Source organism: Tachypleus tridentatus, chromosome 10 (assembly GCF_004210375.1).
Source record: "Tachypleus tridentatus isolate NWPU-2018 chromosome 10, ASM421037v1, whole genome shotgun sequence".
In the NCBI taxonomy this organism is placed as follows: Eukaryota; Metazoa; Arthropoda; class Merostomata; order Xiphosura; family Limulidae; genus Tachypleus; species Tachypleus tridentatus.
Window position 1 is genome coordinate 189642399 of NC_134834.1, and position 26897 is coordinate 189669295.

The 26897-nt window shown below is 33.5% G+C and overlaps 2 protein-coding genes across 3 annotated transcripts; one reads left to right on the top strand and one right to left on the bottom strand.

Moving 5' to 3' along the window:
- The first annotated feature begins 294 nt into the window (after window positions 1-294).
- Window positions 295-17261, top strand: LOC143227811 (plasminogen-like). Of its 2 annotated transcripts, XM_076459075.1 has the most exons (3): window positions 295-418; window positions 2200-2354; window positions 17115-17261. In XM_076459075.1, exons 1-3 carry the CDS (start codon window positions 340-342, stop codon window positions 17259-17261), a joined length of 381 nt encoding a protein of 126 aa, XP_076315190.1. In that variant the 5' UTR covers window positions 295-339. The 2 variants fall into 2 exon arrangements, 1 of the variants encoding a protein (XP_076315190.1); XR_013015057.1 differs by lacking the exons at window positions 295-418; window positions 2200-2354 and adding an exon at window positions 14705-15354 and having other exon boundaries at window positions 17115-17254.
- Window positions 17262-18291: 1030 nt separating this feature from the next.
- On the bottom strand, window positions 18292-26491 carry LOC143227808 (dnaJ homolog subfamily C member 16-like). The gene is made up of 3 exons (XM_076459065.1): window positions 25889-26491; window positions 21091-21661; window positions 18292-18422 (listed from the first exon to the last, which is right to left on the bottom strand). Exons 1-3 carry the CDS (start codon window positions 25926-25928, stop codon window positions 18329-18331), a joined length of 705 nt encoding a protein of 234 aa, XP_076315180.1. The 5' UTR covers window positions 25929-26491; the 3' UTR covers window positions 18292-18328.
- Between the last annotated feature and the right edge of the window lie 406 nt (window positions 26492-26897).

The window sequence follows — 26897 nt, forward strand, 5'->3', positions numbered from 1 at the left end:
CTTTTTAGTCACATTTTCTTTTTATGTTTTTATTATTAGTACCCGTTGTGTACTTCGTAACACAGAGTCCGTTAGTACGTCAGCAATGAGTTTACAGTGTTATAACACTAAATTTGAGGTTTAATTCTCCTTGGCAGACAGAGAACAGGTAGCATATTGTGTAGCTTTGCGCTAAAACGAAACAAATAAATGGTTATCTCGAAGCTCACATGTGTTTCTCACGTAATACGTACTTGTCCCATTTCTCACAGGCCTTATCATAGTCCTACTATACAATGCGCCACCTAGGGAAAGTTAAATCTTTGTCGTGTTTCACAACGTGGACAAAGTAAGCATTTAATGAATCTGAACGTACTTGTCGTGATGAAGCGAGAAAAAGAACAGTGTAAAGTTTTTCTAGCCTTATTGGTATTCGTTGGTAAGTGTCACGTGATTTAGTACTAGTTACAAGAAATTAAATAAATATTATCCAGTTTATTTAATTGAATTTTATCTTTAATAAATGGTTTGATTTGTTTTGGTTTTAAGCCACATAATGAGTTATACGTTCTCTACTCATTATGGTTATCGAATCCCGATATAAGACATTAGGCTCAGCCAGCAGAGGGCTGGGTGGGGAAGCTTAATAATTAATTGTCTGTTTGTTTGTTTTGAATTTCGCACAAAGCTACCCGAGGGCTATCTGTACTAACCGTCCCTAATTTAGCAGTATAAGAAGGGAAGGCAGCTAGTCATCATCACCCACCGCCAACTCTTGGGGTACTCTTTTACCAAGGGATAGTGGGATTGACCGTCACTTTATAACGCCCCCACGGCTGAAAGGGCGAGCACGTTTGGCGCGACGGGTGGGCGAAACCGCGACCCTCAGATTACGAGTCGCACGCCTTAACACGCTTGGCCATGCCGGGCCTTGTCTTTTGATGTGAGTGAAATAAAATGTTTTGTATTCATTGTAAGTTATAGCAAGAATAGTTAAACCGCGTCTGGTAGAAACTAATTATTGTAACATATTCTTTAACTCGTTACATCAGACCTGAAACACAATAACGTTACGCTTTATTTATGAATATTATGCTTACGACTGACGAACAGTCAGTCTCTTAACTAAAAAAGTTTCAATTTCTAAAATGAAATTTTACTTAGTTTGATGAAATTTGGAAAGTTTGATCTTAGTTTATTGACTTTAATACGATCCGTACCAGTTTTTAAAGTATGACCGGAATACAGAAAAGTGTTCTTGTCTGCAAAACTGGGTAATATAACATGACTTTGGTCTTGCTTACAAATTTAAAACAAAAGGGCATGTGGGCTTTCGTGTTTGTCTTCTGTTAAGGATAACTGAAGTAATATCAGAAACCCCTTATAACTTGGACTACTGTTACTTTCCCTCTTTCAAAAACCCAAGAAGAACAAAACTGAAAAAAAAAAAACAACCAAAACCACAAACTCATCACTCCAGTGATACGGCGATGAGTGAAGGTTTCAACATCCGGGGTAAGCCCATTGTGTAGCTTTGTGCTTAACTGCAAAGACACAAACAAAGTGTATTAAACAAAACTTAACCCTTCAGAACAAATGAATAAAAATAATAAATTGAACACGAAAAGAATTTTAAATTTGATCGAGATAGCAAGGCTTTCTGGCCTTCCAAAGACAAAGTAATATGGACAGACTGCCATTCTTTTATACAGAATGCAAGTGTGTCATGCCTAAAAAACATCTGTCCTTGTTTTAAGAAAGCGAACAAATTAAAATAATAATTATAAACAATGATTGAATAACAATCAATGCTAATGCGACACAATGTCCGAGCCGTTTACACAGAGAATTAGATAATCTATTTGTCACGTCAATTCTAGAGGCCTAATCACATTATTTAAAAATACACATTGCAGATGAAAATGTAACGCAGCGTGAACACTTTAAGAATTTGAATTTATGTCGTAATTGGCTTTTCTCGAGTGTTTTCCTCACGTCATTATTAAGTCACAACTGCTAAAGACTGAGATTTATTTATTGTTGTAGTGCAACATGAAGTTAAATAATTCTTTCTCGGTTAATAATGTTTCGTAAAGTAAGACTCGCTTACAAATGTTGAGAGCTTTAATCACTTATGAAATAACACTTAGTTTTTAGTGTAGTTACAATCCAAAATATAAGATTTACTCGGTAATTTTTAAAATGTTGACTTTTTTATAGGCTGGTCTCGTGCTGACGATTCCTGTCGTGAGATTCTTCTTAAGGATCGTAGTGGAGTTATCAACAGTCCAACTGACCCTAAAACTGGAAAATACCCGCCAAATTCCCAGTGTTTTTGGGATTTCTACTCGATAGATGGCATTGCCGATGATCAGGTAATGCGACCGTTTCTAAAACTATCATCAGAATTATTATATATAAATAGAATAACATTTGGTAACTAATATAAAACTCCGTCAAAATAAAAGAAAACTAAAGTTTACCAAAGTTGGATCTTCCAATATGCGTTTGAAATTTTATCGTCCGTAAACAGACACGAGAAAAATAAAGGGCCTTCTCGCTTCAGCAAACTAACTTCTGTTAGGAGAAACTTCTACCTTACCTAAAGGTAATCTGAGGGTCGCGGGTTCGAATCCCTGTCACACCAAACGTGCTCGCCCTTTAAGCTGTGGGGACATTATAATGTGGCTGTCAATCCTACCATTCGTTGGGAAAAGAGTAGCCCAAGAGTTGGCGGTGGGTGATGATGACTAGCTGACTTCCTCTAGTCTTACACTGCAAAATTAGGGACAGTTAGTGCAGATAGCCCTCGTGTAGCTTTGCGCGAAATTCAAAACAAACAAAACTAATATTGTTGTTAGCTCTTACTGAAAGTATAAAATGAAATATATAGACAACAAAACTGGATAAATATTTGTTCATTTATTAATCTAGAATTCTCACTGATTAAAGATTTCTGTTTTCATTTAAAACGTTGGTGATTTAACAGAAAATAACTTAATTCACGAACGATTAAGTTTAAATTTCCATCAATATTTTTAATTTGATTAAAGTTTGTGCACTTAGCTCTAAACTAGGTGATCCCACACGCCATCTTTACTTGAATCTCAGCAGCACAGCGGTATGTCTACAGATTTACACCGCTCTAAACCGGGTTTCGATGCCCGTGATGGGCGGGGCACAGCTAGCTCATTGGGTAGCTTTGTGCTTAATTCCAAATAAACAAACTATCTTTACTTTAGGCTTATTATATCAACACTCACTACTCTTATAAGGTTTCAAGCACTATCTTCTTTTAATACCTGAATAAATGCATTTATGACTCTTTCTTTTTCAAGAAATCAAGCGGGACGTGACACACAGGATTGTTATCTGTGCTGTGTCGCTTTTTTCTGACATTAATATATCAGAAGCGAATTTTACTGTATAAATCATTGCAAAAATTTTATAATTGTAACGGAACAAAGCATTCAGTTTATTAACAGAACAGGCATATATATATATTTAATATTTGGTAAATTATTGGGAAATACGTAGCTTTTAAAGAAGGACTTATGACTTTAATCAGTTAATTACAACAAAAATCAAATAAGAAGTAAAAGTAGTAAGTAATCTAACAATTTATCAGAACTTGTGTCTTCACTAGGGTTGATAGTTCTAAATATCAACAAAAGATGGCATCAAACGGTACGATCTAATGCTTGTTTGTTTGTTTAGAAATTTCGCACAAAGCTCCTCGAGGGTTACCTGTGCTAGCCGTCCCTAATTTAGAAGTGTAAGACTAGAGGGAAGGCACTTGTCATCACCACCCACCGCCAACTCTTGGGTTACTCTTTACCAACGAATAGCGGGATTGACCGTCACTTTATACACCCCTACGGCTGGGAGGGCAAGCATGTTTAGCGCGACGCGAGCGCGAACCCGCGACCATCGGATTACGAGTCGCACGTCTTACACGCTAGGCCATGCCGGGACAGCGTTCTAATCCTTTCTCAAGCAATTCATTGGTTTCAGTGATGACGAGAAACCCACTTGTTGAGAAATTTATATGCAAAAACGGCTCGTTTGGGCTGAGAAAACACTTTACATAGAAGAGCGAACAACGTTTCGACCTTCTTCGGTCATCTTTGTGAACCTGACGATGACCGAAGAAGGTCGAAACGTTGTTCGCTCTTCTATGTAAAGTGTTTTCTCAGCCCAAACGAGCCGTTTTTGCATATAAAATTCATTGGTTTGTTCTGATTTCTCGCAAAGCTACATGAGGGATATCTGCGTTAGCCATCCGTAATGTAGCAGTGTAAGACTAGAGGTATTTGGTGTCACGGGATATTTGAACCAGTGATCCTCAGATTACGAGTGGAGTGTGTTAACCATCTGGCCATAACGGACCCACCAGTTCATATCTCTAAGTGTAGTTAAAGAGTACTTGACGGCTGTTAAAATGGTATATTTTATCGCTCAAGTACCTGGTATGTCTAATTAAGTGTATTGTTCGAATATTTATGTATTTCTAAGCGATAAATATCTTAAAGAATTTTTGTATTTTGGTATACCTACCAAAACCTTTTTTTGTGTTAAAAATACTTGTTTTTTTTTTTGTAATTTCTGTCAACCTGTTTACGGTTTATTTGTTTATACACGGAATTAATTTATCATAAAACAGATGTATTACTGACAATAATTTATAAAGTAAAATTTACGTGATAGCAGTTAGTTAATAATATCTCACCTAATGAAATTTATTTGTTAATTTTTTGTCTATCTTCAGAAACAATTATTTTAGCAACTGATAATTTACTGTCATCACGTTTAATGAGATGTTAATAAGATTATTCATTCAGTACTTTGTAATATGGAAGTTCGTGGGTTATTGGTAAAACATAATGGTAGTTATTAAAGTTATTGAGTTAACCCTGTTAAAAGCTGTATCATAAAATTTTTATTTAATTCATAATTTATCTGAAATTGCACAAAGATTTGAAATCAATGAGGGGGATAACAGATGAAATATTTTATCTAAGAATAACGTTTCTAAGAATCCATGAATTTAATTTTTTACACTTTCCTCACAATTTCGAAGAACAATTTTCTTTTTGGAGGAATGTGAAAAACAAGCACATTGCAAATAGCATGCGTGAAAAACTTACGTGTTTTGGAAAATTTCTGGCACATACAAAATGTCCCAAAAAATGTTTATACACGTTGAATGATTATAAATACAATGTTTATTAAGACATATCTAGGTTTTATTGTCCAAGTTTAAGAAGACAAGTGTAGAATCTTTTGAGTTATCGCAAGTGTTCGCACTCATGACCGTTCTGATCCAGGCAGTGCTGATAACGCGGACAGATGGAATTGAAAACTTCACGAATTATTTCAATTGGTATTTGGGTGCATTATCTTTTATTTGCTACTCTTAGCTCATTGATTGTTGCAGGTTTTGTGCTATAAATCTTATCTTTTGACGTGTCCATATAAAAAATTCCAGAGGTGTGAGGTCTAGTAAACGGCTAGCACAGATAGCCCTCGAGTAACTTTGTGCGAAATTCCAAAAACAACATATATTGGTTTAAAAGCCAGTGAGAAATGACGGAAAACTGTTGTAGAATGATAAACAAAGATGTACCTAAAACAAATTATCTGTACTTCCAAAATACACCTATTATTCAGTTATTTCATCAGTTTCGAAATTATTCTTTAATCACCACATTTTTAGGTGAAGACTACGCAAAATAATTAAAATGTTATCATAAACAAATAATATTTGTGCATCCTGAAAGAGGCCTTAATAAAACTCTTAAACCTTTCCAGTGTATTCTAGATTAAGAATTAGAAAGCATAATGCTATTATTTTGACACATATTTTGAGCTATTTCGATTGTACGAAGGATAAAAAATAGTTAACAGTAATAAACGATTATTTTTGTTTGAGTTTTAAGTCCAAGCATTTTGTATTAACATTTATACACCACATTAAACACTGATTCTATAACTTTGTAATAATAGACCCATTCGTATTCTAATTTAATATATAAGGCTTAGCAGAAATACTATTTGATGGATTTTATTTTCGTTTGGTTTGCAATACAATATCATAAGGCTTCTAAGATAAACTATTTTGCTGCTATATCACCAAAATTATCACAAAAATAAATAATAAAAAACAAACATGAACACCATATTTGACCTAGGAACTATAAACACCATATTTGACCTGAGAACTATAAACACCATATTTGACCTAGGAACTCTCAGGTGATAGTTTTATTCCTAAGTAACGATATATATTGTTGACCATTGCCAAAATCGGTGCGTGAAAGAGTTCTTGACAGAGTTACAAACAGAATAAGCCTTTTACAGTTAGTAATACATAACTGCTCATATGCAATATTACAAATAATTGATCTTGAACTGCCGTCAAACGACAGCTCTTGTAACTAGGCTAATGTGACAAGCACTATTACAAACTGTAGTGACACCTAGTGGTCGAATCTTGATACTTTTATAAACTTATAGTATATTTAGTTATTATGTGTATTATCAATGCATATCCTTATGATAGAATTTGTTTGTTATGCTATTTGATCACATAAACAGCCTTCGACATGAGTATCTGTAAGACTCAATTGTTAGAAACTTTATAATTAGACAACAGAGACTCACTCGGCGTATCATGATAAAAATTAGTTTAAAACAAATACTACTTGATGAATGGTAATGCGAAAAAAAAATCTACATTGACATTATTAGGTGACGTGTGAGTAAAGTTGAAGAGCTTCACGAGAGCTTTCCGCGCTAGCCGTCCCTAATTTAGAAGTGTAAGACTAGAGGGAAGGCACTTGTCATCACCACCCACCGCCAGCTCTAGTCTTACACTACAAAATTAGGGACGGCTAGCGCAGATAGCACTCGTGTTGCTTTGTACGAAAACAAAAACAAACGATTAATTTAGTGAAACAATTAAAAGCTTAGCTAAAACACGTCTATGTAATAAAAATATTATTATCTTCAAAGATTTACTGCTTTAGTTTTTGTTCAACACTATTTAATTTCTCCAAATTAATTCTTAATGTTTATTAAATTTTACAGTTAATCATTGAACGAGTTGTGGTTTTTTTTATTCTTTCCAGTGGTTCAGTGATACGTTTGAAAAGTTATATCTCTTACACCAGATGTCGATACCCATGGTGGTCACAACAACAGAAACTCTGTGTAACTTTGCGCTTAACAAACAAACAAGGACTATTTTTCTTAACTTTGTTATTAATTCTTAAACGGGTAAACGACTGTGGTCTTCAGTTAGAATCCAGTTAAACAAAGTGTTTATACTGAGAAGTTAAGTTGCTACAATTTCAAAGATTATTTTAAAAGAACAGGCGTGATTGACAGCTTCAAATTAATAGTCCCACATTACTAAGTTGAATGTGAGAACGGCGAAAATAAATATCGTTTTAATAACTTGTAATTTTGTTATAAGTCAATGAAACGCTGTATTTCACGAACTAAAAATTTTCAATGATCTTACATGTTTAAGCAATATTGTAGCAAATAATAGTGCTGTCGAAACAGGTAAGGCAAATCCAATGGTTTTTTAATATATATAAACTACAAAATAGAATATTGTTTTTTAATGTTTTCTACTGATTTTCGAATGAAGTGTTGTTTTTGTAGAAGAATATTCGTAAGTGTTTGACCACTGAAAAACGAGTTCTTTGATCTCTTGTATTATATCTAATATCGTGTATAGATAAATTAGTTTGTGAATTTGTATTTCCTGCCATCTGTTGACAGTTTAATTCATTATATCAAAGCGTTCCTGCAAGAATGGCATCATATAACTATTGTTAATATAGAATTATCTTTAAACAAAGAGAAACAAATTATGTGATGTGTTTCAATTTCTGGAGAGCAGAAATATGGAAATTAACAGCTCAAGAGTTTGGAATGTTATGGTCTATATAAACGTCAGTAGGATGGTGGTCATATTACTGTTGAAGTGTAATTGAAAAATCATAAAGATGAGTATGGATTGATATATATACGTAACCTAACTAGCTGTGGTAATATAAAACTTATTAATGTTTCAAAAATATAGAAACAGTGAAGTCAAAACTACAAACTAAGTTACATAAAACTTAGAAAAACATTATCCTTACTTTATCTCAAATTAACATAACTACTTTTATTTGTTAGGGATCTCTACTTGTTATTATAACATTTAAAAAAATTTTATTGTGCGTTTTTTGTTTCCATTTTATAAGATATATTACAGTATGTAAGCAATACCCGTTTCAATTTTATGTTTCAATTTTATTACTCATCAGGATGTCTACTAACCTACCCTCAAATTTAATTATACATCCGATGTAGCGCACCGTCTGTTTTCGATGCAAAAAAAGAAACATTGGGACTCCTGATGGAAGGGTTCTGTGAAACAAGTAAAGCTATGAGGTTCGTTATTTTTTCTGTATTTTTGTCTGGAGAAGTCACTTACATAGTTGAAAATTCGTTGAATAGCAAAATTTTTATTAACTCCATAAACACGAAAGTGGCGATTTCGGTGGCTTTATCAGTACAGTAAGCTTCAGTTTTGTACAACCAACACTGTGAAATAGTCATTGTTGATATTAAGAAATTTCAAAGTTGGTTTTAAAAGGACAATTATTATGGCCGCCATTTTGTTTCGTAACAATCCCTGCTGTCAAGTACAAGCAGACGTAATAATATAAAAAATTGTTTTTTTATTTTTTGAAGTGATAGAGGTCTATTACTGGCCCATTTAACTTGTTTCTGAAATGACCCTTTGGCCAGCACATTTTAATTTGGAAATTTATAGTTTAGGATTGCTAGACACACAAACATAGTTTTATCTTTTACAGTAACAGGTAACACTATAACAACATTATTATCTTTAAACGAAGTTACTAAACAGCCCAGAAACTATGGTTATTGGTTACTCACTACAAAATAGTAATGCAAACTGCGTGAGTTAAAAAAAACAACAACTTATATTTTTTAATTAAAAAAATGGCATTGCTAAAGTTGAATCTCCGTTACACTAAACATGCTCGTCCTTTCAGCTGTGGGGGCATTATAATATGGAGGTCAATTCTACTCTTCGTTGGTAAAAGAGTACCCCAAGAGTTGGCGTTGGGTGCTGATGACTAGTTGCCTTCTTTCTAGTCATACACTGCTAAATTAGAGACGGCTAGCGCAGATAACACTCGAGGAGCTTTGCGCGAAATTCAAAATCAAACCAAACGATGGCTAAAGTGAATGACAAAAATGTTAAACGTTCACTTTTTTAATAGATGGAGCTACAAAACAGACGAATAGTTCTACTCTGACGATGTTAAATCGATTAGAACTTTGAAGAAATCTACTGTTTAGTTATTTAATTATGTAGAGCTCAATAAAGCTTTTGTAAAGATTTGTAGAGTTACAATATTAACGTGTTAAAGCTGTTGGAACTCCTTAGAATTCTACTTTTAATGTGTTAAAGGTTTTGGTGCTTCGTATAATTCTACTTTTAAGATGTTAAAGGGTATGGAGTTTCGTTGAGTTCTTTTTGTAAAGTGAACCTTTGGGACACAGTAGAATTGAATTCTGACGTATTACAACTGTTGAAGTTCCTTAGAATTCTATCTTTAATGTGTTAAAACCACAGGAACTGTTTTTACACCTGCGGGTCAGGAGGGGTTCCTAAGTCATGGAACCAGCTCCTTTTCACCAAGGTTAATAATGTACTTGAAGTATGACAATTAGTTTCTATTTCACCCACGGTTTGTTTTGTACTCGAAGCTTGTAAATTAGAGTTTCTATTTCATCCATGGTTTGTACTGTAATAATTAGTTCTTTTATTACACGATATGATGAATGAAAGTTTCGTTTAAAAGAAATCGCTTTTGGAACACTCTTTGATAAATTACTGTTTATAGATATGATTATCTTCGGTCACTTAAAATTACATAAATATACAAAATAAAACTGTACTTGTAATTTAGCAAAGTTAGGCTTACTTCTCACACTAATTTCCTATCATCAGTTGGATGGGACGTCAGATTACTTCAATAGCTTGATTTGGTTTCTTTTCTTTAATTCATTCTATATAAATGCACGAACAATGTCAGTTATCTCAATATGCCTGATTTTATATTTAATACTTTTCATACAATCGCTAATGTAAAATTTGGTAATAAACATTATATATATATATATGTACTGGATAGTTTCTGGGAAGTTTTTCGTAGCAGAAATGATGTCCGAAACTAGTGAGGTTTGCAGGCTATTAACAACACAAACATAAACCTTATTGAAAATATTCTTAGTAGAAAGCTTCGCAGGTATGTCAGAGTTTATTAGTGGTCTTTGGACTTTGAAGGTCAGTATTTGGAATAAAAGTGTACCCATAGAGAGGAGATATTTTGATAATGGACGGAAGACATAAATAGCTGTGGTTCCAGCACTATTGTTCATTGTTGTCTGTCAGTCTAAATGTTTAAAGTATAATAAATATCTGAGAAAGGTGGTTTTGAATTTTGCGCAAAGCTATGCGAGGGTTATCTGCGCTAGCCGTCTCTAATTTAACAGTGCAAGTGTATAGGGAAGGAAGCTAGTCATCACCACCCACTGCAAACTTTTTGGCTACTCATTTAACAACAAATAGTGGGTTGGAACTTCTGTGAAGAGGGATATAACATCGAAACTGGCCATTAAGGCTTTATGATTAAGTTGATTTAGATTAGACTTGAAATTAAAATTCTTTGATGAATGAGCTGGCTGATGTTACATATTTGGAGAATGCCCATGCTATGTATTTACCAAGATTGTAATTAAACGATTCATATGTGGACATTATTGGTCGTAATGGACAATCTGGTTTATGAGGTTTGGGAATGCCGTATATTTGCGGTGTGCGTGAGTCGGTTTTACGTAGGTAGGAATAAAGTGTTTGTGAAATTGTGTTGGCTTTTTTCATTCGTAGTAGCAATTTGTTCAGTTGCGTCTCGTGTGTCTTTGTTGGATTTGTGTGTATTGGTTTAAATTTGTTCGTGTCTGATAGGATGTTATTCATTTTTTGGATGTATTTATTCGTGTTCATTATGACTATAGCGTTACCTTTGTCTGCTTTTAGAATTTTTATGTTTTGTCTTGTTTTAGGTTTTAATGGAATTAATGTCTCTTTTGTAAGGTTGTTTTTAGTTTTCTGTTTTGTGAAATTATGTTGATGGTTTTGTGAGAAAATTCTTTGAAAAAATCGTTTAAGATGTTGTTTTTAGGTGTTTCTGGAAAATATAAATTTGTAATTTTACCTGGAAAGTTTGGCTGTTGGATGTCACTAAAATTATCTAAGTTGTCATCTTTCTGTTGGTTGTTTCCTTGTTTTTGTTCTCTGTAGAAAGTATCACAAGTCTCCTGGCTAGGTCTTCTAAACATGTTTTGATTTTTATGGTTGGAATGTACCTAGGTGCTATTGCGAAGTTGAGTCCTTTGTTAAGTAGATGTATCTCGTCAGTGTTTAATTGTCGATCGGATCTGTTAATTATGAGGTTAGTCAACGGTTTGTCGTTTTGGTGTCTTTTCTGTTGTTTGCATCTTAGTTTTTCTAGTTTTTTGTTGTGGCAGATCTTTTTGTCTCTGTCGTTCTTAGTATTGATTTGGTTTATGTTTCGTTGTATAAGTCCGTAAATCTCTGATTTAATGCAGCATGCCAGTTGATGGTCTAGGTTCATTTTTTTGTTTTTGTAAGTCACGTAGTTCTTTGTATTTTGTGTTCAACATGGCTTTAAGTAGTTTTTCTGTAAATTTTGGATAATGTTTGTGTATGTATTAAAATTTTTTGAAAGTTTTACCTTTACAAAATTAGGGGTTAGTTGTTCCTTTCTACATTGTTGAATAAAATAAATGTCATTTCTTCTATTAATAATTCGTTGGTTTAAATTTCTTAGTTTCTTAACGATTGTGTGAGCGTGTACTGTTAATAGTGGTGTACGGAATGCTAGTTCAGACATAATGGTAACAGGTAAGTACAAATACACTGAGAAAAACACAAAAACTTACACTTCTCGTACAGTTGCCGTGATGAAATAATAATCAGTGATGTCGAGAAAACCCACTTGTTGAGAAATTTATATGCAAAAACGGCTCGTTTGGGTTGAGAAAATATTTTACATAGAAGAGCGAACAACGTTTCGACCTTCTTCGGTCATCGTCAGGTTCACAAAGAAAGAGGTAACTGACCGGAAGCTGACCACATGTTTGAAAGCCTTAATGGCCAGTTTCGATGTTATATCCCTCTTCACAGAAGTTCCAACCACTGAAGCCTGCAAGATAGCCTTAGAACTCTATATCCGAGACCCTAACCCAACTATAGACATTCCCAGTAACCAGTTAGCAACCCTCATAGAATTCACCACGATAAAGACAAACTTCATGTTCAACAACCAAAACTATATACAAACAAATGGCCTAAGCATGGGCAACCCAGTATCACCAGTTCTATCCAATATTTTTATGACACAAGTTGAAACAAGCAATTAACACAGCATTACATCCACCACTATACTGGTACAGATATGGAGATGACACGGTTGCGGGATTCAAATCTACAGAACACATACTTAGTTTTTCAATCACATTAACTCTGTACATCCCAACATTAACTTCACATGTGAACAGGAAGAAAGCAATCAAATATCATTTCTTAACCTCAAAATTACAAGAACCGACACACAATTCAAAACAGAAATCCACCGAAAAATCACCCATACTGGACTATACATTCCTTGGGACTCAGCACATGAAACAAAACAAAAACTCAACATACTAAGAAACCAAATAAACACAGCCATAAAACTATGCTCACCAGATAAAATTAACGATGAATTAGACAAAATAAAGCAATACTTCATCAACATCAATAAGTTTCCTCCACAAACCGTAGAAAACATTATACGCACACACCTAGACAGAAAGCAAAATCAACCAACTAAAGTAAATATATCTCACGAATCAAAAAATCACGAAACCATATACTGCTGTATACCATATATTCCTGACATCAGCAAACAAATAACCAACATTTGGCAAAAAACTAGTAACAAAATATGACATCCAGTTAATACCAAATTTATTCAAACACCAGGCACAAAACTGAGGTCTATACTATGTAAAAACCACACTGACAAACACCACACCAACATTATTTATAAAATACAATGTGATAACTGCCACGACTTCTATATTGGAGAAACAAGTAGAAAAATGGAATCCAGATTCAAAGAACATAAAAAGTCACCTTCACACGTTTTCGAACACTGCAAGTCAAATAAACACAACATAACCATAGAAAACACTCAAATACTAAATAAAGAAACAAACATAAACAAACGCAAAATTAAAGAAGCCTTACTTATACAACAACTTAAAAAACAAAATAAACCAATATAAAGGAACGCCTTTATACCTATATTAATATAATAAAATAAATAAAATCATATATTCAAACATCTAATACTGCCCTCCACATTCCGACACTCAGTTACACAACCCCTTTCAAACATGTGGTCAGCTTCCGGTCAGTTACCTCTTTCTTTGTGAACCTGATGATGACCGAAGAAGGTCGAAACGTTGTTCGCTCTTCTATGTAAAATATTTTCTCAACCCAAACGAGCCGTTTTTGCATATAAATAGTGGGATTATGTCACATTGTAAGGCACTCACGGTTGAAAGACTGATTATGTTTGTTGTTCGAATTCCCTTCACACCAAACATGCTCGCCCTTTCAGCCGTGGAGGAGTTATAATGTGGCGGTTAATCCCATTATTCGTTGGCAAAAGAATAGCCCAAGAGTCGACCGCTGAGTGGTGATGATTAGTTGCCTTTCCTCAAGTCTTACACTACTAAATTAGGGACGGCTAGCACAGATAGCCCTCGAGTAGCTTTGAGCGTGATTCAAAATAAACCAAACAATCAAGTTAGCTTAATGATTTATTTGAGAAAAGATTAAGACTGTGTTTCACTAGCATACTTTTAAAAAATAAATATAGAACAGAGAAGCGTTATTTCTGTCTGATTGTTGTATCTGTTTGAACACACGTGTCTATAATATTTTAATGATAACATGTTTCTTAGCTACACAGTGGGTTATGTTTGTTCTGCTTACCTCGGATAATTACGAGCCACGGATTTAGGGGTTGACAAAGTGGCCTTGAACGCTAGATATATTCTCGATAATTACGACAATGACTGACATTATTCATAATACCGCTGAAAGTGTAAATTGGTTAATGTTGATGTTTTGAATTAAGCACAAAGCCACACAACGGGCAATCTGTGCTTTGCCCACCGCGGGTATCGAAACCCGGTTTTTAACGTTGTAAGTTTCGCAGACATACCGCTGAGCCACTGGAGGGAGGTGTAAACTATTTTTTTTTTAATTTTGCTCAAAGCTACTCGAGTGCTGTCTGGGCTAACTGTCTCTAATTAACCACTGCTAGACTACAGAAAAGACGGATAATAAAAACAACCTTCCGCCAATTCTTGGGCTGATGTTTTACCAAAGAATAATGAAATTGACCGAAATATTTTAACTCTCTCACGGCTGAAAAGGCGAGCATGTGTGACGGGAATTGGAACCCGCTACCCTCAGATTAGGAGTCGAGCGCCCAAACCACCTGGCCATACCGGGTCGCAGTTAGTTGAAAGAATCGAAATATCACTATATTTAATAGGTTTTAAATCAATAATTTATCCGTTAATTAATTCATTTAGAATTAAGTCGTCTTCAAAGAATGCTTAACAGCAAGTCATTAGCTAATTAGTCCCCCGTGGCTTTGTTGTAAGAAAACAGACATAACACACAAACACACCCTAAAACAAACTGTTTTTCAGTGTGTCTCAACGTGTGTCATAAATGGAACGTGTATGTTCATATAGCAAAGCCCCGTCGCATACCGCTCTCCCATTGGGCTGTCAATTTTTAAATACTATATTAACAGAAGAAATATATTCTTGAGGCTTTTAATTTCCAAACTTATAAAATAATTCTCTATATGGTAGTAATTATTAAACGCGTAAAAAAGAAGGCAAAATTATAAGACATTACAGTTTAATATTTTTTCCCTAGCGGTTGATAAAAAAGAGAGATAAGCGTACGAATTTGTATGAAACTCAGGCAGGCTTAGATATTTATATTTTGTACTTACAACAAAGCTACTGAGACAAGGCCTCCAGTGAATTTGTAGCAAGTTTACACACATGTACATCGTTAAACGACGTGGAATGAAACCATGTGATGGATGACGTACATAACACAGCTTTGTGCTAAGATGAAAAAAAGTTTCTGTCTTTCAATATAAGAAGTCTTACATCTAAGTGAGTAATTTAGTGATGTTACAAAATAACTATAACGCTCTTATTTGTCGGTAACTTATAATATTCAGTTAACGAAAGAACTTAATTAAGTAAGATAAGCGACATAAACATTCCTGACAGGAACAAGACAATAGTGGGTTTATGTTTGTTTGTTTGTTTTTGAATTTCGCGCAACGCTACACGACGGCAATTTGTGGTAGTCGTCCATAACGTAGCAGTGTAAGACTAAAGGACAGGCAAGTAGTCATCACCACCCACTGCCAGCTCTTAGGCTATTGTTTACTAACCAATATTGGGATTAACCTTCACGTTATAACGCCCCCACAGCTGGAAGTGGTTTTGGTGTGACGGAGATTCGAACCCGCGACCCTCATATAAGGAGTAAAGCATGCATAACCACTTGTCCATGCCGGGCGTGATGGTTAGTGTATTACATCAAACATGATTTATTGATCTTGTGCTTTGAGTACAAAACAGTCACTTTATAGTCATTTAACTGCATGATAGAATAAATAGATATAACAGAGTAAATATATACGGATTTGTCAGCTAGTAGTAAAATCCAGTGATCAAAAACTGTGAAGTTATTTCTGTTTTAATTTTGAACTTAAATAAGTTATCCACATTACATTTTGATAAACAAATTTGTTTGTTTGTTTGTTTTTGAATTTCAAGCAAAGCTATTCGAAAGCTATCTGCGCTAGCAGTTCCTAATTTAGCAGTGTAAGACTACAGGGAAGGCAGCTAGGCAATACCACTCACCGCCAACTTTTGGCGTACTCTTTTACCAAAGAATAATGGGATTGACCATTACAATATAACGCTCCAACGGCTGAATAGGCGAGACTGTTTGGTGAGACAGGGATTCGAACCCGCGACCCTCAGATTACGAGTGAAGTGCCTTATGTACCTGGCCATGCCGGGCCGAGAGATTGTTAAGAGCTTAACCAATCAGGTGTTTAACCTGGGATACAGACAAAGCCTCATCCAGATTTTATTTGTAGTCTACTTTTTTATTCTTTATTACGTTTTTTGAAGACATCTTGAAAGTTTGCTTGCATGTAATTTTAGATCTGTTTGTTTCAAAGTGAGAATCTAATTAATTAGGTAATTTGGTAATTATGGATTGCATTTTTTAAGATTAGAAATTACACATTGTTGCAAAAGAAGTCTGTACTTTGTTGCACAGAATTTGTGTCTCATTAGAAAGAAATGGTTCTATTTGAATAAAACAATTGTCAAGCACATTTTTCAGTCGAATACAATAATCTAAAATCTTCAAAATATGATTAGAAAATTCAAAATAGAATTATACGGAAAACAAAACAATTTTGTCTGAACACTAAACAAAAATGACGTTTCAAATAATGTAAAGAAAACTTAGAGTAATTATCCACAGGTGAAACATCGTTCAAAACATTTTTTAAATATTTTAATAAATGAGAGACATTTGGTGGTCGACTTCATCTGATTACCACAAAGAAGGCAACTTTGTTTTCAGGTGTGAATCAGTGACCATAGAGGTGAAATATTAACCTGAACACGTTTAAAGTGCATTTAAATAACTATATACGAGATTCAATTCTTACATTTACTTGAAAAACAACATGAAATGTTAAAATATATAAACATTTTGTGTTGTGGATGATACATGATATCTGTGTTTTAAATAAAACGTATTTATTTAAATATCAATGTATATATCTCATTAGGGAGGATTTGGTAAGATCGATTGTTCTATTTCTTGAATTATTTTCTAGGGAGACAGTGGTAGACCTCTAGTGGCACCAAAAGATAATAAGTGTACTGTTTATGGGCTGGTATCGTGGGGCCCTCTAGTTTGTGGTATCAAGCAGGAGCCAACCGTCTACATGCGAGTGTCAGCATTTCGTCAATGGATTGATTAAACCATATCTTCAAACTGAAAAACAAAAAGTCAGAATTATACAAACATGTTTAAATGATTCTATTCAAAACGTTTAATGATTCTTCAGGAAATACTTCAAATTCTGTTACTTTCTAGTACAGGCCAAAATAATTTTAAGATTTCTGGAATTACTCAAAACTGTTTTCAATTTTCTGGAATTATTCTCTTTTCCTCAAAAAATTCCGTAACTTTTCAGGTTTTTATTTCTCTAACTGTCTGAAAGTTCCTCATATTTGTTGTAACTTTCATAACCTTCCCTGAAGTCGTAGTGACTTTCAGAAATTTCCATAAAATCTTTGTAATTTTCTGAAATTTCTTAAAACTATTAGTAATTTTCTAGAACTACCTCAAACATTTTGTAAATACTTTGAACTTAGTCAAGCTACTTGAAATTAGATTTAACGTCAGTGTAACGATAAATAATCCTTTTCTTACGTGACACAACAAACATTTCTGTGAGAAAAAAAAAAAGGATTTCAGCGGTTATCTAGAAATTGTGGTTTACTTCTCATCAAAATAAGCTACCTATATAGCTCAGAACAAAAAGCTGACTCAGTAAAACTACATTTCTATATTAATAAACTGTTTTCCAGTTCAGTTTTTATTTCTCAATCTAAAACCAATCAACTTAAATGCTCATTTTCTTATTCTTAACATATAGTAAAAAAGTTTATTAATATAAAACGGTGGATTTAATTAACGAGAAACAACACTTTCAGGTGAACCCTTTGGAACTCTATACAGCTCTGAACATACTATTTTTATACAAGAAACACATAGTTCATGCCACAACTAGCATAATCTTGAATAATGTTTTATTCAAAATTCTTCTGGTTAAAATACTGAAAGCACAAAAAAAAATAATACAGTATTATAGCACAACAATAATTTTTACCTAATGTGGAAATAACTTTACATATTGAGTGCTTTATTCTCAAGATACGAACAAGGAAAGCAAACTTAAAGTACATACGGAGTTTGGCTCCACAGACCACACACTGTCGAGCCACTGGTAGCGTACTTTGTCAAATTCCTGTCGCCACAACATTAGAACATGAAGATCTGGTCCTGATGGTGCACCTTCTCCAGATGATAAAGCATTAACAAACTCTGTATCTTTTCTTGAAAAATAAACATAAACCTGTGGGAGAAGACTTCCTTAAGTACCTATATTTATACACAGACAAAAAGGAAAACTGTAAAATAAAATAAATCATTCAAAGATCACTCATCAAAACAGATTGATCATCTCTTAACACATTGGCTCCTAAACCTATTTTGCCAATACTTTCCAAGATCTCTCTTGTAATTTTACAATTACTTTTTTAAAGAAGAGTATACATGTAACTGTTGTATCCCAGCCAATATGTGTGCGTTTTCTTATATCAAAGCCACATCAGGCTATCTACTGTGTCCACTGAAGGGAATTGAACTCTGATTTTAAGCATTGTAAATACAAAGATTTAAGCTGTCTAGGGATCACAGCCAATAAATGGCCCTTTAAAAAGAAGATAGAGCTTGACTCACTGGAGAGTCGAGTGGAAGCCATCTGTTAAGGATAATGGTATCTGTGTAATCTTACAGTTGAAAAAAACAACAAGAATTAAAACTGTTCAAACAATCAATTGGAACAAGTGAATTATTTGGTAAGAAGAATACAATTGCACAATTCTACTTAAGATAGTTCATTACACTATAAAGTATTTCAAGTTATTAAAATAACATTTGTTAAAAAAAACACCTACTCAACTCCCCTTCTTACAATCTCATAACTAGACACACTAATTACATGTGTTATTTGTAACACACATGAAAAGTTATATTCAGTTCCATTATTAAGTACTCCCGTGGAAATGTATTATACAGGACTTAAAATTAATGGGAAACCAGGGGTCAATGGCCCTATAAAGTGTCTGATAGGCAAACTACCTGGCCTTTAGATTCAAATGAGTCATTAAAAGTTCGATTTCACACAAACTGATCTAAGTGTTTCTCAACCAAGGAGTACTTATGACAAACCATAAATGGACCTTCCCAAAATCATAAACACTCCTCAGACATGGACAGTCCAGAAGCATGCCTATGAATGGCTTGTGTATTCAAAGTAAATGCACTTTCATTAATAAGAATGTCATTACTTCATTCAATTTTTAAACCATTTGTATTAGTGTAATGAAATTGATATAAAAATTTCGAATACAGAGTGATTATTCAACTTTAATAAAAAATGACCACTGTATTCAATCAAAATGGTACGACTTTTGAAACTTTGTCTATATGATACCAAGCCTACATCCAGGCTCACACACGCAAGTAATTTATGTACAATTTCTTTCTTGTCAACACTTTCCAAAAACAGACAAGTAAAACTTGTAAACTTGTAAGTTGTTTGGAGAATCTATTTTACTGTATGTACATTGTTTGTAAGTGTATTCATAATAGGCCAAACACTTTTGAATTCAAAGAAGGAGGCTGCACTTACCAAAAACAAAAATCAACATAATACTACTGTTTTACCAATCATGTCACAAACAGAAACCACCAATTACTATAGTGCACAATGGGCTGATTACAATTGCATACAATCAAGTTGATAATGTCATTGTGTAGAATTCATTCTGGTTCAAACACTCAATTCAATTACTGGTAAAATGCTATAGAATATAAAATAATAACTTAAAATGAACACAAAATAATGACTTAAAAAACAGGCATAATAATGCAGCTCTTATGATCATTTCTCTAATACATTTTCCACATCTATTTCATTACTTAACCTCCTCAAGCATAAGAAGAAAGGTCAGCCATATGTTGCTTCCATCTCCAGGAATAAATAAGGAGGAAATATCTCACTTGTAACCTCTTTGACCTACTGCTGGCTGTATCAGCCAGCTCTGATGAGAGAGAGAGAGAGGATTTAGCAAGATGATGAAGACCAACACCAATTTAAGATCTTGCCTGGAAGCTGGCAGGATCACTGATCAACTTATGGTCATGTTCCCATTGCCTTCAATAAAAACTCTGATCCCAGAAAAGCTATCCATCTTTGGAATTCAGAATCATTTCAACAAGGATACTAAATGCTGGCAGGGTCCAAACTGAAAAACTGGAGAAAAAACAAATAAAGGAAGAATCCAAAAATGGATGTTGAGACATCCTCGGACTGATGTACACTAAATTTCCTTTCATTATTTACTTTGATCAGGAAAGAAAACTAACCTGAGTTTAGTTCAACACAACTTAAGCCATTTTGAAGCATTTGTATGTTTCCAAATTTTGCTAATTTGAGGATTTTGTTTATTACATATCGAAATTCGTGAACAACTAATTAACAGACATTTGTGGTGATGTAAATTGTATAATTTTTCCATATCTCCATCAAAAGTGTGACATTGTGTTGACAGATATGTGTCAGCTAGATAATAAATAGTTATATGAAAATAAGGATAGATTACACTAACAGCAATGCATGGATTTTCTTCTGTTATTAAAGAACTAATTTAAACAGGAACAAAAAGTTACTGTTATACCATATTCTAACATGAAACAAAAATCATTTAAGCAGTCTGAGAAAATGAAATAATTTGACTTTGAGTTTTTTCAAAATAAACTAAGATATATTGATATCCTTAGTTTTGTTATGATCTGATGAAGAGCACTAGTTCAAAACTTTATCCTTCTTTTACTTAAAAAACAAAAATAACTTGGTGATTGTTCAACCTGCAATCTAATTTCATGCAAAACACCAACTACAGAGCAACACATTTTTCCATGTTCACCACAAATATACCCAGAATATGAACACACACATTCCACACTTATTAACTGAATATGACCAAATTTTTCCAAGATGTGAAGACAATCGAGGAAGAAGAAGAAACTTGTTGGCATTCAGCACATCCCTCATTGTTTGGGGAACCAGTTCTCCCATGCTGAGTGTGGCTAAGGGGGATGTCGTAATCTCATTGAATATCAACAAAGATTCCATTTTCTTGTTTATTCTGTAACGTCTGCAAGTTTTGTGGGTCTTTGAATTATCAGGCTTTACCAGTCCAAAGGATGCATACGTGTTGTACTGAAAGGCCAACAGCAGGTAACGAAGACGAGAAGGCTCCACTTGACTAAAGATTAGTGCATTGACTTTATTGTCAGGCCATTCATTTAAAAATTCCTCCAAGGTATCATCATTCGCATCTACTATTGTTTTATAGGGGAAAAGTTTATGGGTAAACTCAATGATTCGCCGAAGGCTTATTTGGTTATCCTTATAGTGAATAGGTCTACCATCAATAACCCGAAGGAGATATGGAAGTGAGTTCACTCCAATCTTCTTTGTAAGGGCTGGTTCCTTCTGCACATGAATAGTTCCTAGGCCAAGCCCTAAGAAAATGAAAACGTCATGCAAGTTTCAAGTATCTGTACTAAAGTACACATGTTTTTCAAAATGTTTATTCAATTAATTAATAGCAAATGACACACAGTTTTAATTCCTTTTAAGTGAAGTAATACTATTTGTGATAAACTTATTTTTAATGCTCCAAAAAAATAAAAAAATAACATTATCTGGAAGGTTTACGTATTCTAGAAAATTCTTTAGCACATAAATTTTAATTTCAAATCTGTTTTAGAAACCACACAGTTTTTGCACGGACTGTTTTCAACCCTTTCATTACCAGCACTACTCACCTAATACCACATATCAGTAAAGTACCTTGTACACAAAATAACCAACAGGGGATCTTCAGTCCGTAAAGCTTGTTGTCTTCAGTGGCTGTTGTAAAAATCTTTCAGGCAGGATTAGAGTAAATTGACCTATGGGGCCATTTTCCTTTTTATTACTTTTATTATTTTTTATTTACATGCATATACCAGATTCAATTTCATTACCCATCACAATTTCTACCAGCTAACCCTCAAATTAAACTTATTTTAGGTAGGATTAGAGTACATTTATTTATGAAACATTGGGTATGGTCAAATATATAGAAAGGATTTGATCTCTTGAGCCCAAGATTATAATTAGATCTCAAATAAGTCAAGAGTGTTGAAACTATGAGCTAAAAGTTTGTAATTAAAAAAGAAATAAACAAAAAGAGTAAAAAAACTGATATTTTTATACCTTTCTAAACTTGACTTTCAGATGTACACCTGAAAGGTGTTCACTGATCATAACAGGGTTAATAGATTTCACAGGTTTACTGAGAAGCCAGAGACTTGTTTTTTTTAATACTTTTCTCTGTCAATGAAATCCATGTATGAATTTACTTTCATTAGTTTTATCTTTTTGTCCAATACAGAATTCTGTGTAAAGAACAGACCTGTGTTAAATCATTTATCTTCTATATTTAAAATACTGCAGTAATTAGTGGAATTAGTGGAGTTAATTGTGAAACTCACATGGTATTAAGGACTGGGTAACAAATTTGGAAAAATGTGTTCAAAAAACCAGATAAAGTAATTCTAACACTGACACAATAAACAAATTTGATTATGTTCATCAAATACCTGCAACTATATGGTTTCATAACTTGAAGCTTTCTAAAGACTTGTTTTGTGGATGCACATGATCATGTTACACTCATCACCAACTATAAAAACTGAAATATGCTTGGTAACAAATATACAAGGTATTCTTTACCTCCTACATAAAAGTGTCATGTCAGAGCTAGGATTCTGGTCCACATAGGTGCAGTTTTCATCGCTTTAAAAATTCAATCAAAAAATGCATTCCTTGTGACAGAGTATCACAGCACAAGCTCAAGGCAGATGTCAAATCTGTCCTCTTTGTGTGGTGATATTAAGAGACGGTTCAAGACAGCCATTCCAGCATATTGTAAATATCTAGTATTTGAACATCATGAATATCAGTTTCCAATTCAACAACATCTCAGACGAAGATTCATCTCATTTTTATTAACAACCTAACAATCATCATCTTATTTAGCAAAGTATGTTGCAGACATTATTTTAATTCGTCTCAGGCGAAGATTCATCTCATTTTTATTAACATCCTAACAACCATCTTCTCATTTACCAATGTTTGTTGCAGACATTATTTTAATTTGTCTCAGACGAAGATTCATCTCATTTTTATTAACATCCTAACAACTGTCTTCTCATTTACCAATGTTTGTTGCAGACATTATTTTGATTCATCTCCGATCCTTGACTCGGCAGTTACTCTTTCGTGATTGTGATGCATGCTATCTGTCACAGAGACAAAACACAGTGGACACATATTAACTAACAGAACCGTTTGTCAACCAGAATGTACCACATTTTCAATGTATGAGAAAAACTTCATTTCTTTCTGTAAAATGTGCTCCTCTTAAAAGTAGATACGACTAGATTGTAATTCTTAAGCATTCATTCTGGTGGATACTAGAAATATTTACCAATAAAAGTTCAATAATTTTGAGGAAAGTTAACAAAGTATTAATGTATAAATTACTTCAGATACAATTTTTATAATGTTTTATTATGTTTTGCAGCAGCATAACTGGCAAGAACGTGAGAATAAAACAAGTCGAAAGCTTCAAATATCTTGGATATACTATAACATCAAACGCAAAGAGTGACACAGAAATAAAGAAAAGAATTGCAATGTCCAAGGATACTTTCAATAAAATGAAGTCCATATTCACAAACAGGAACATAACAAATATCACTAAAATTAACACCTTGAAATCATATGTGTGGTCTGTTCTCTTATATGGCTGTGAGAGCTGGACACTGAACAAAGATACAGAGAAGAGATTAGAATCTGCTGAAATGTGGTTCCTCAGAAGGATGCTAAAAATATCATGGACTGAAAGAAAAACAAATGTGGAAGTCATGGAACTGGCAGGATACAAAAGGTCTCTCATGAAAACTATAAGAAGACAAATGGAATTTCTAGGACACATCCGCAGGAAGAATGGGATAGAGAAACAGATGCTATGTGGAAAAATAGAAGGGAGGAAAAGTAGAGGGTGTCAAAAAACTAAATATATCAACAGCCTCAATAACTATGTCACCAAGAACTCAATGAGCAACATCGAGTTGATAAGAAGGATTGACAACAGAGAAGTCTGGCATGCCATGGTCGTCGATGTCTGCCGCAGATTTGACACATGAAGAAGAAGAATTATGTTTTACAACCATTTTTCAGAGCCATCAAAAGCAAATTATACAGACTAGAATTTGAGCCTAATATTCACATATACAAGAAATATATATCAAACCAAAAATTCAAAACCATAGTATTGTAGGTGCAAGAACACACTGCTGTTCCATGCTGCTAACAAATAATTTACATGAAATTACATATTTACAACTTTTGGCATTATTCAACATCTATCTATTTGTGGTATAGCAAGTTAAATTGTAGTTCATATTAGTTTTAATTATCAGCTCACTACTTAAAGTATTAGCAGTTTCTCAAGGTAGTGGAACACCAGGGTCAATTTCTAATTTAAAATATTTTCAAGCATATAAATTCAAACTCTGTTGAGCAAAGAAAAATGTATTTGGTATAATTTATAATGTATAAAAATTTTTTATATGTTGTTTTTTTAAACATAAAATTGATTGAAACTTTAAAATATTATTACAACATGGAAATAAAACTTTGAAGACACTTTTCTAGCCAGTTATTCCATTTACTATTAAACCAATAAATGACACTTAAACCAATAAATGACACTTATTCTTTCAAATTCTAGCTAACTTTTGCCAGACATGTTCAACGTAACTTCAAGAGAATTTTCCTAGTATACTCTTCCTATAATAAAAGAAAGCTAAACAATGGGCTTTCTGAGCTCTGCCCAGGAATGGTATCAAAACCCTGTTTCTAGCAGTGCATGTCCATAAACATGCTGCTGTGACACAAACAGACTTTTCAAATTAAGGTATTAAGAATAGAATAGTAATTGCTGTAGTGATCTTGTAAAAATCATTTATTTTTATCTGCTACCCTTATACTAAAAACAATTTGTGTATATTCATCTCTATAACATAGGATACAGATATGTCTGGGCACCATTTACTGCAATGACAATGTTTATTTATTTATTGATTTTTTCAATTGTATTCTGCCAGTTATTTAACCCTTTGTGTACCCTGATTTCATTCAAAGTAACATTCAATGTGTTTGTTAAAGTTGAGTTGGAAAACATGTTGCACAAACCTGCTTGAGTATTTTAACAGCAGGAACAATATGAAAAAAATAATAATTTTCCAGTTCATTCAACCTCAACTAAAGCACTGGAATCATCACTTTTCCAAGTTAACTTACAGTGTTGATTTCACAACAATTCATGTTAAAATAGAGAAAATACCAGATACAGTGTAAAGTGATCCCATGAAAAACTCGAGATACACATTTAGGAAGTTGTACAGGTTATTGAAATACAACTTACAAAGTGTTTGATGGACAAAAGTATTTTTATTTTTCACCCAAAACTTAGTATTACATAAGCATAATGTGCTTCCATACTCAACTATCCACAAGTTATGTAACTTACTTTACGACACCACTTTAGTTGGGCAATTAGAACAAGGAAATCAATAGGTATTTTTCTTTATAAAATATTGTAAAATGAAAAAATTACACAGATACTGTCTTACCTTGAAGTGATTGTGTATTTGTGATAAACCAGTCCTCCATTAAAAGGAAACTGAAACTTAAATCAATACTTAATAAATAACACTTGAAAGTTATATATTTCCTGTATAGTTGCTGACGATTTTACTTCTAATGTTTCATAAGGGTCTCTAATACAATAAACTACTTCAATTATTACTAAAAATGAGCTAACACACAATGGTTTTAGTCCACGCATATCGTAAAAAATTTATTAAACACAACCTCTGTTACCACAAACTCCATCTACATCGAACCCTCCTATATAAGGCAATTATTCGTTAGACTGACATAACTGATATATGTTATAATCTTCTTGAAAAGGTTCTTTCTTAGTTCGTGTGTGAGAGTGAATTCTCTCTTAAAGCCCAAGAGTTGGCGATGGGTAGTGATGACTAGTTGCCTTCCCTCTAGTCTTACACTGCTAAATTAGGGACGGCTAGCGCAGATAGCCCTCGGGTAGCTTTAGAGTGAAATTCAACAATAAACAAACTCTCTTAAATTTCAATAAAATGTTCACTTCTGGTCAAAGTATTTATTACGTTCAATTCAAAACATCTATATAATCAGCGTTGACTCTAAGAATATATTAGAGTACTTGTATATTAGATTGTTTGCAACGCTGTTATTTATATTCACAGTTTTAGAATAATAGATTGATAAAAGCCAAATTTTTTATTTTTTTAAAATAGGCATGCGATGTTGGTAAAAGTTGCGAATTCTTTTGTTTTTGTCATTTTACGAGATGTACAGATTCACTTGAATCAATTGGTAGCTCAATGACTTCTAGGCATACTACAATTTTATCATTATCTTCTTCTTTTTAACCCCTTTTACCCGTAACTCAGCAATAAATCTGCTAAGTTTCTAATTCCATAGTGTGCACAACACAGATTGCCTGCCCATCGTATAACTTTGAGCTCAACCACGCGATTATAATGAAATGATTTATTATTTGATTAAGTATCTTCATTGTTTGTAACATTTGACGCC

Coding starts and splice junctions, on each gene's coding strand:
- LOC143227811 (XM_076459075.1), top strand. CDS start 340: ATGAATCTGAACGTACTTGTCGTGATGAAGCGAGAAAAAGAACAGTGT. Junction 419..2,199: donor AGCCTTATTGGTATTCGTTG/GTAAGTGTCACG, acceptor ACTTTTTTATAG/GCTGGTCTCGTGCTGACGAT. Junction 2,355..17,114: donor ATGGCATTGCCGATGATCAG/GTAATGCGACCG, acceptor ATTATTTTCTAG/GGAGACAGTGGTAGACCTCT.
- LOC143227808 (XM_076459065.1), bottom strand. CDS start 25,928: ATGGAGGACTGGTTTATCACAAATACACAATCACTTCAAG. Junction 21,662..25,888: donor AAATACACAATCACTTCAAG/GTAAGACAGTAT, acceptor TCATTTTCTTAG/GGCTTGGCCTAGGAACTATT. Junction 18,423..21,090: donor TCAGTTAATAAGTGTGGAAT/GTGTGTGTTCAT, acceptor CTTCTCCCACAG/GTTTATGTTTATTTTTCAAG.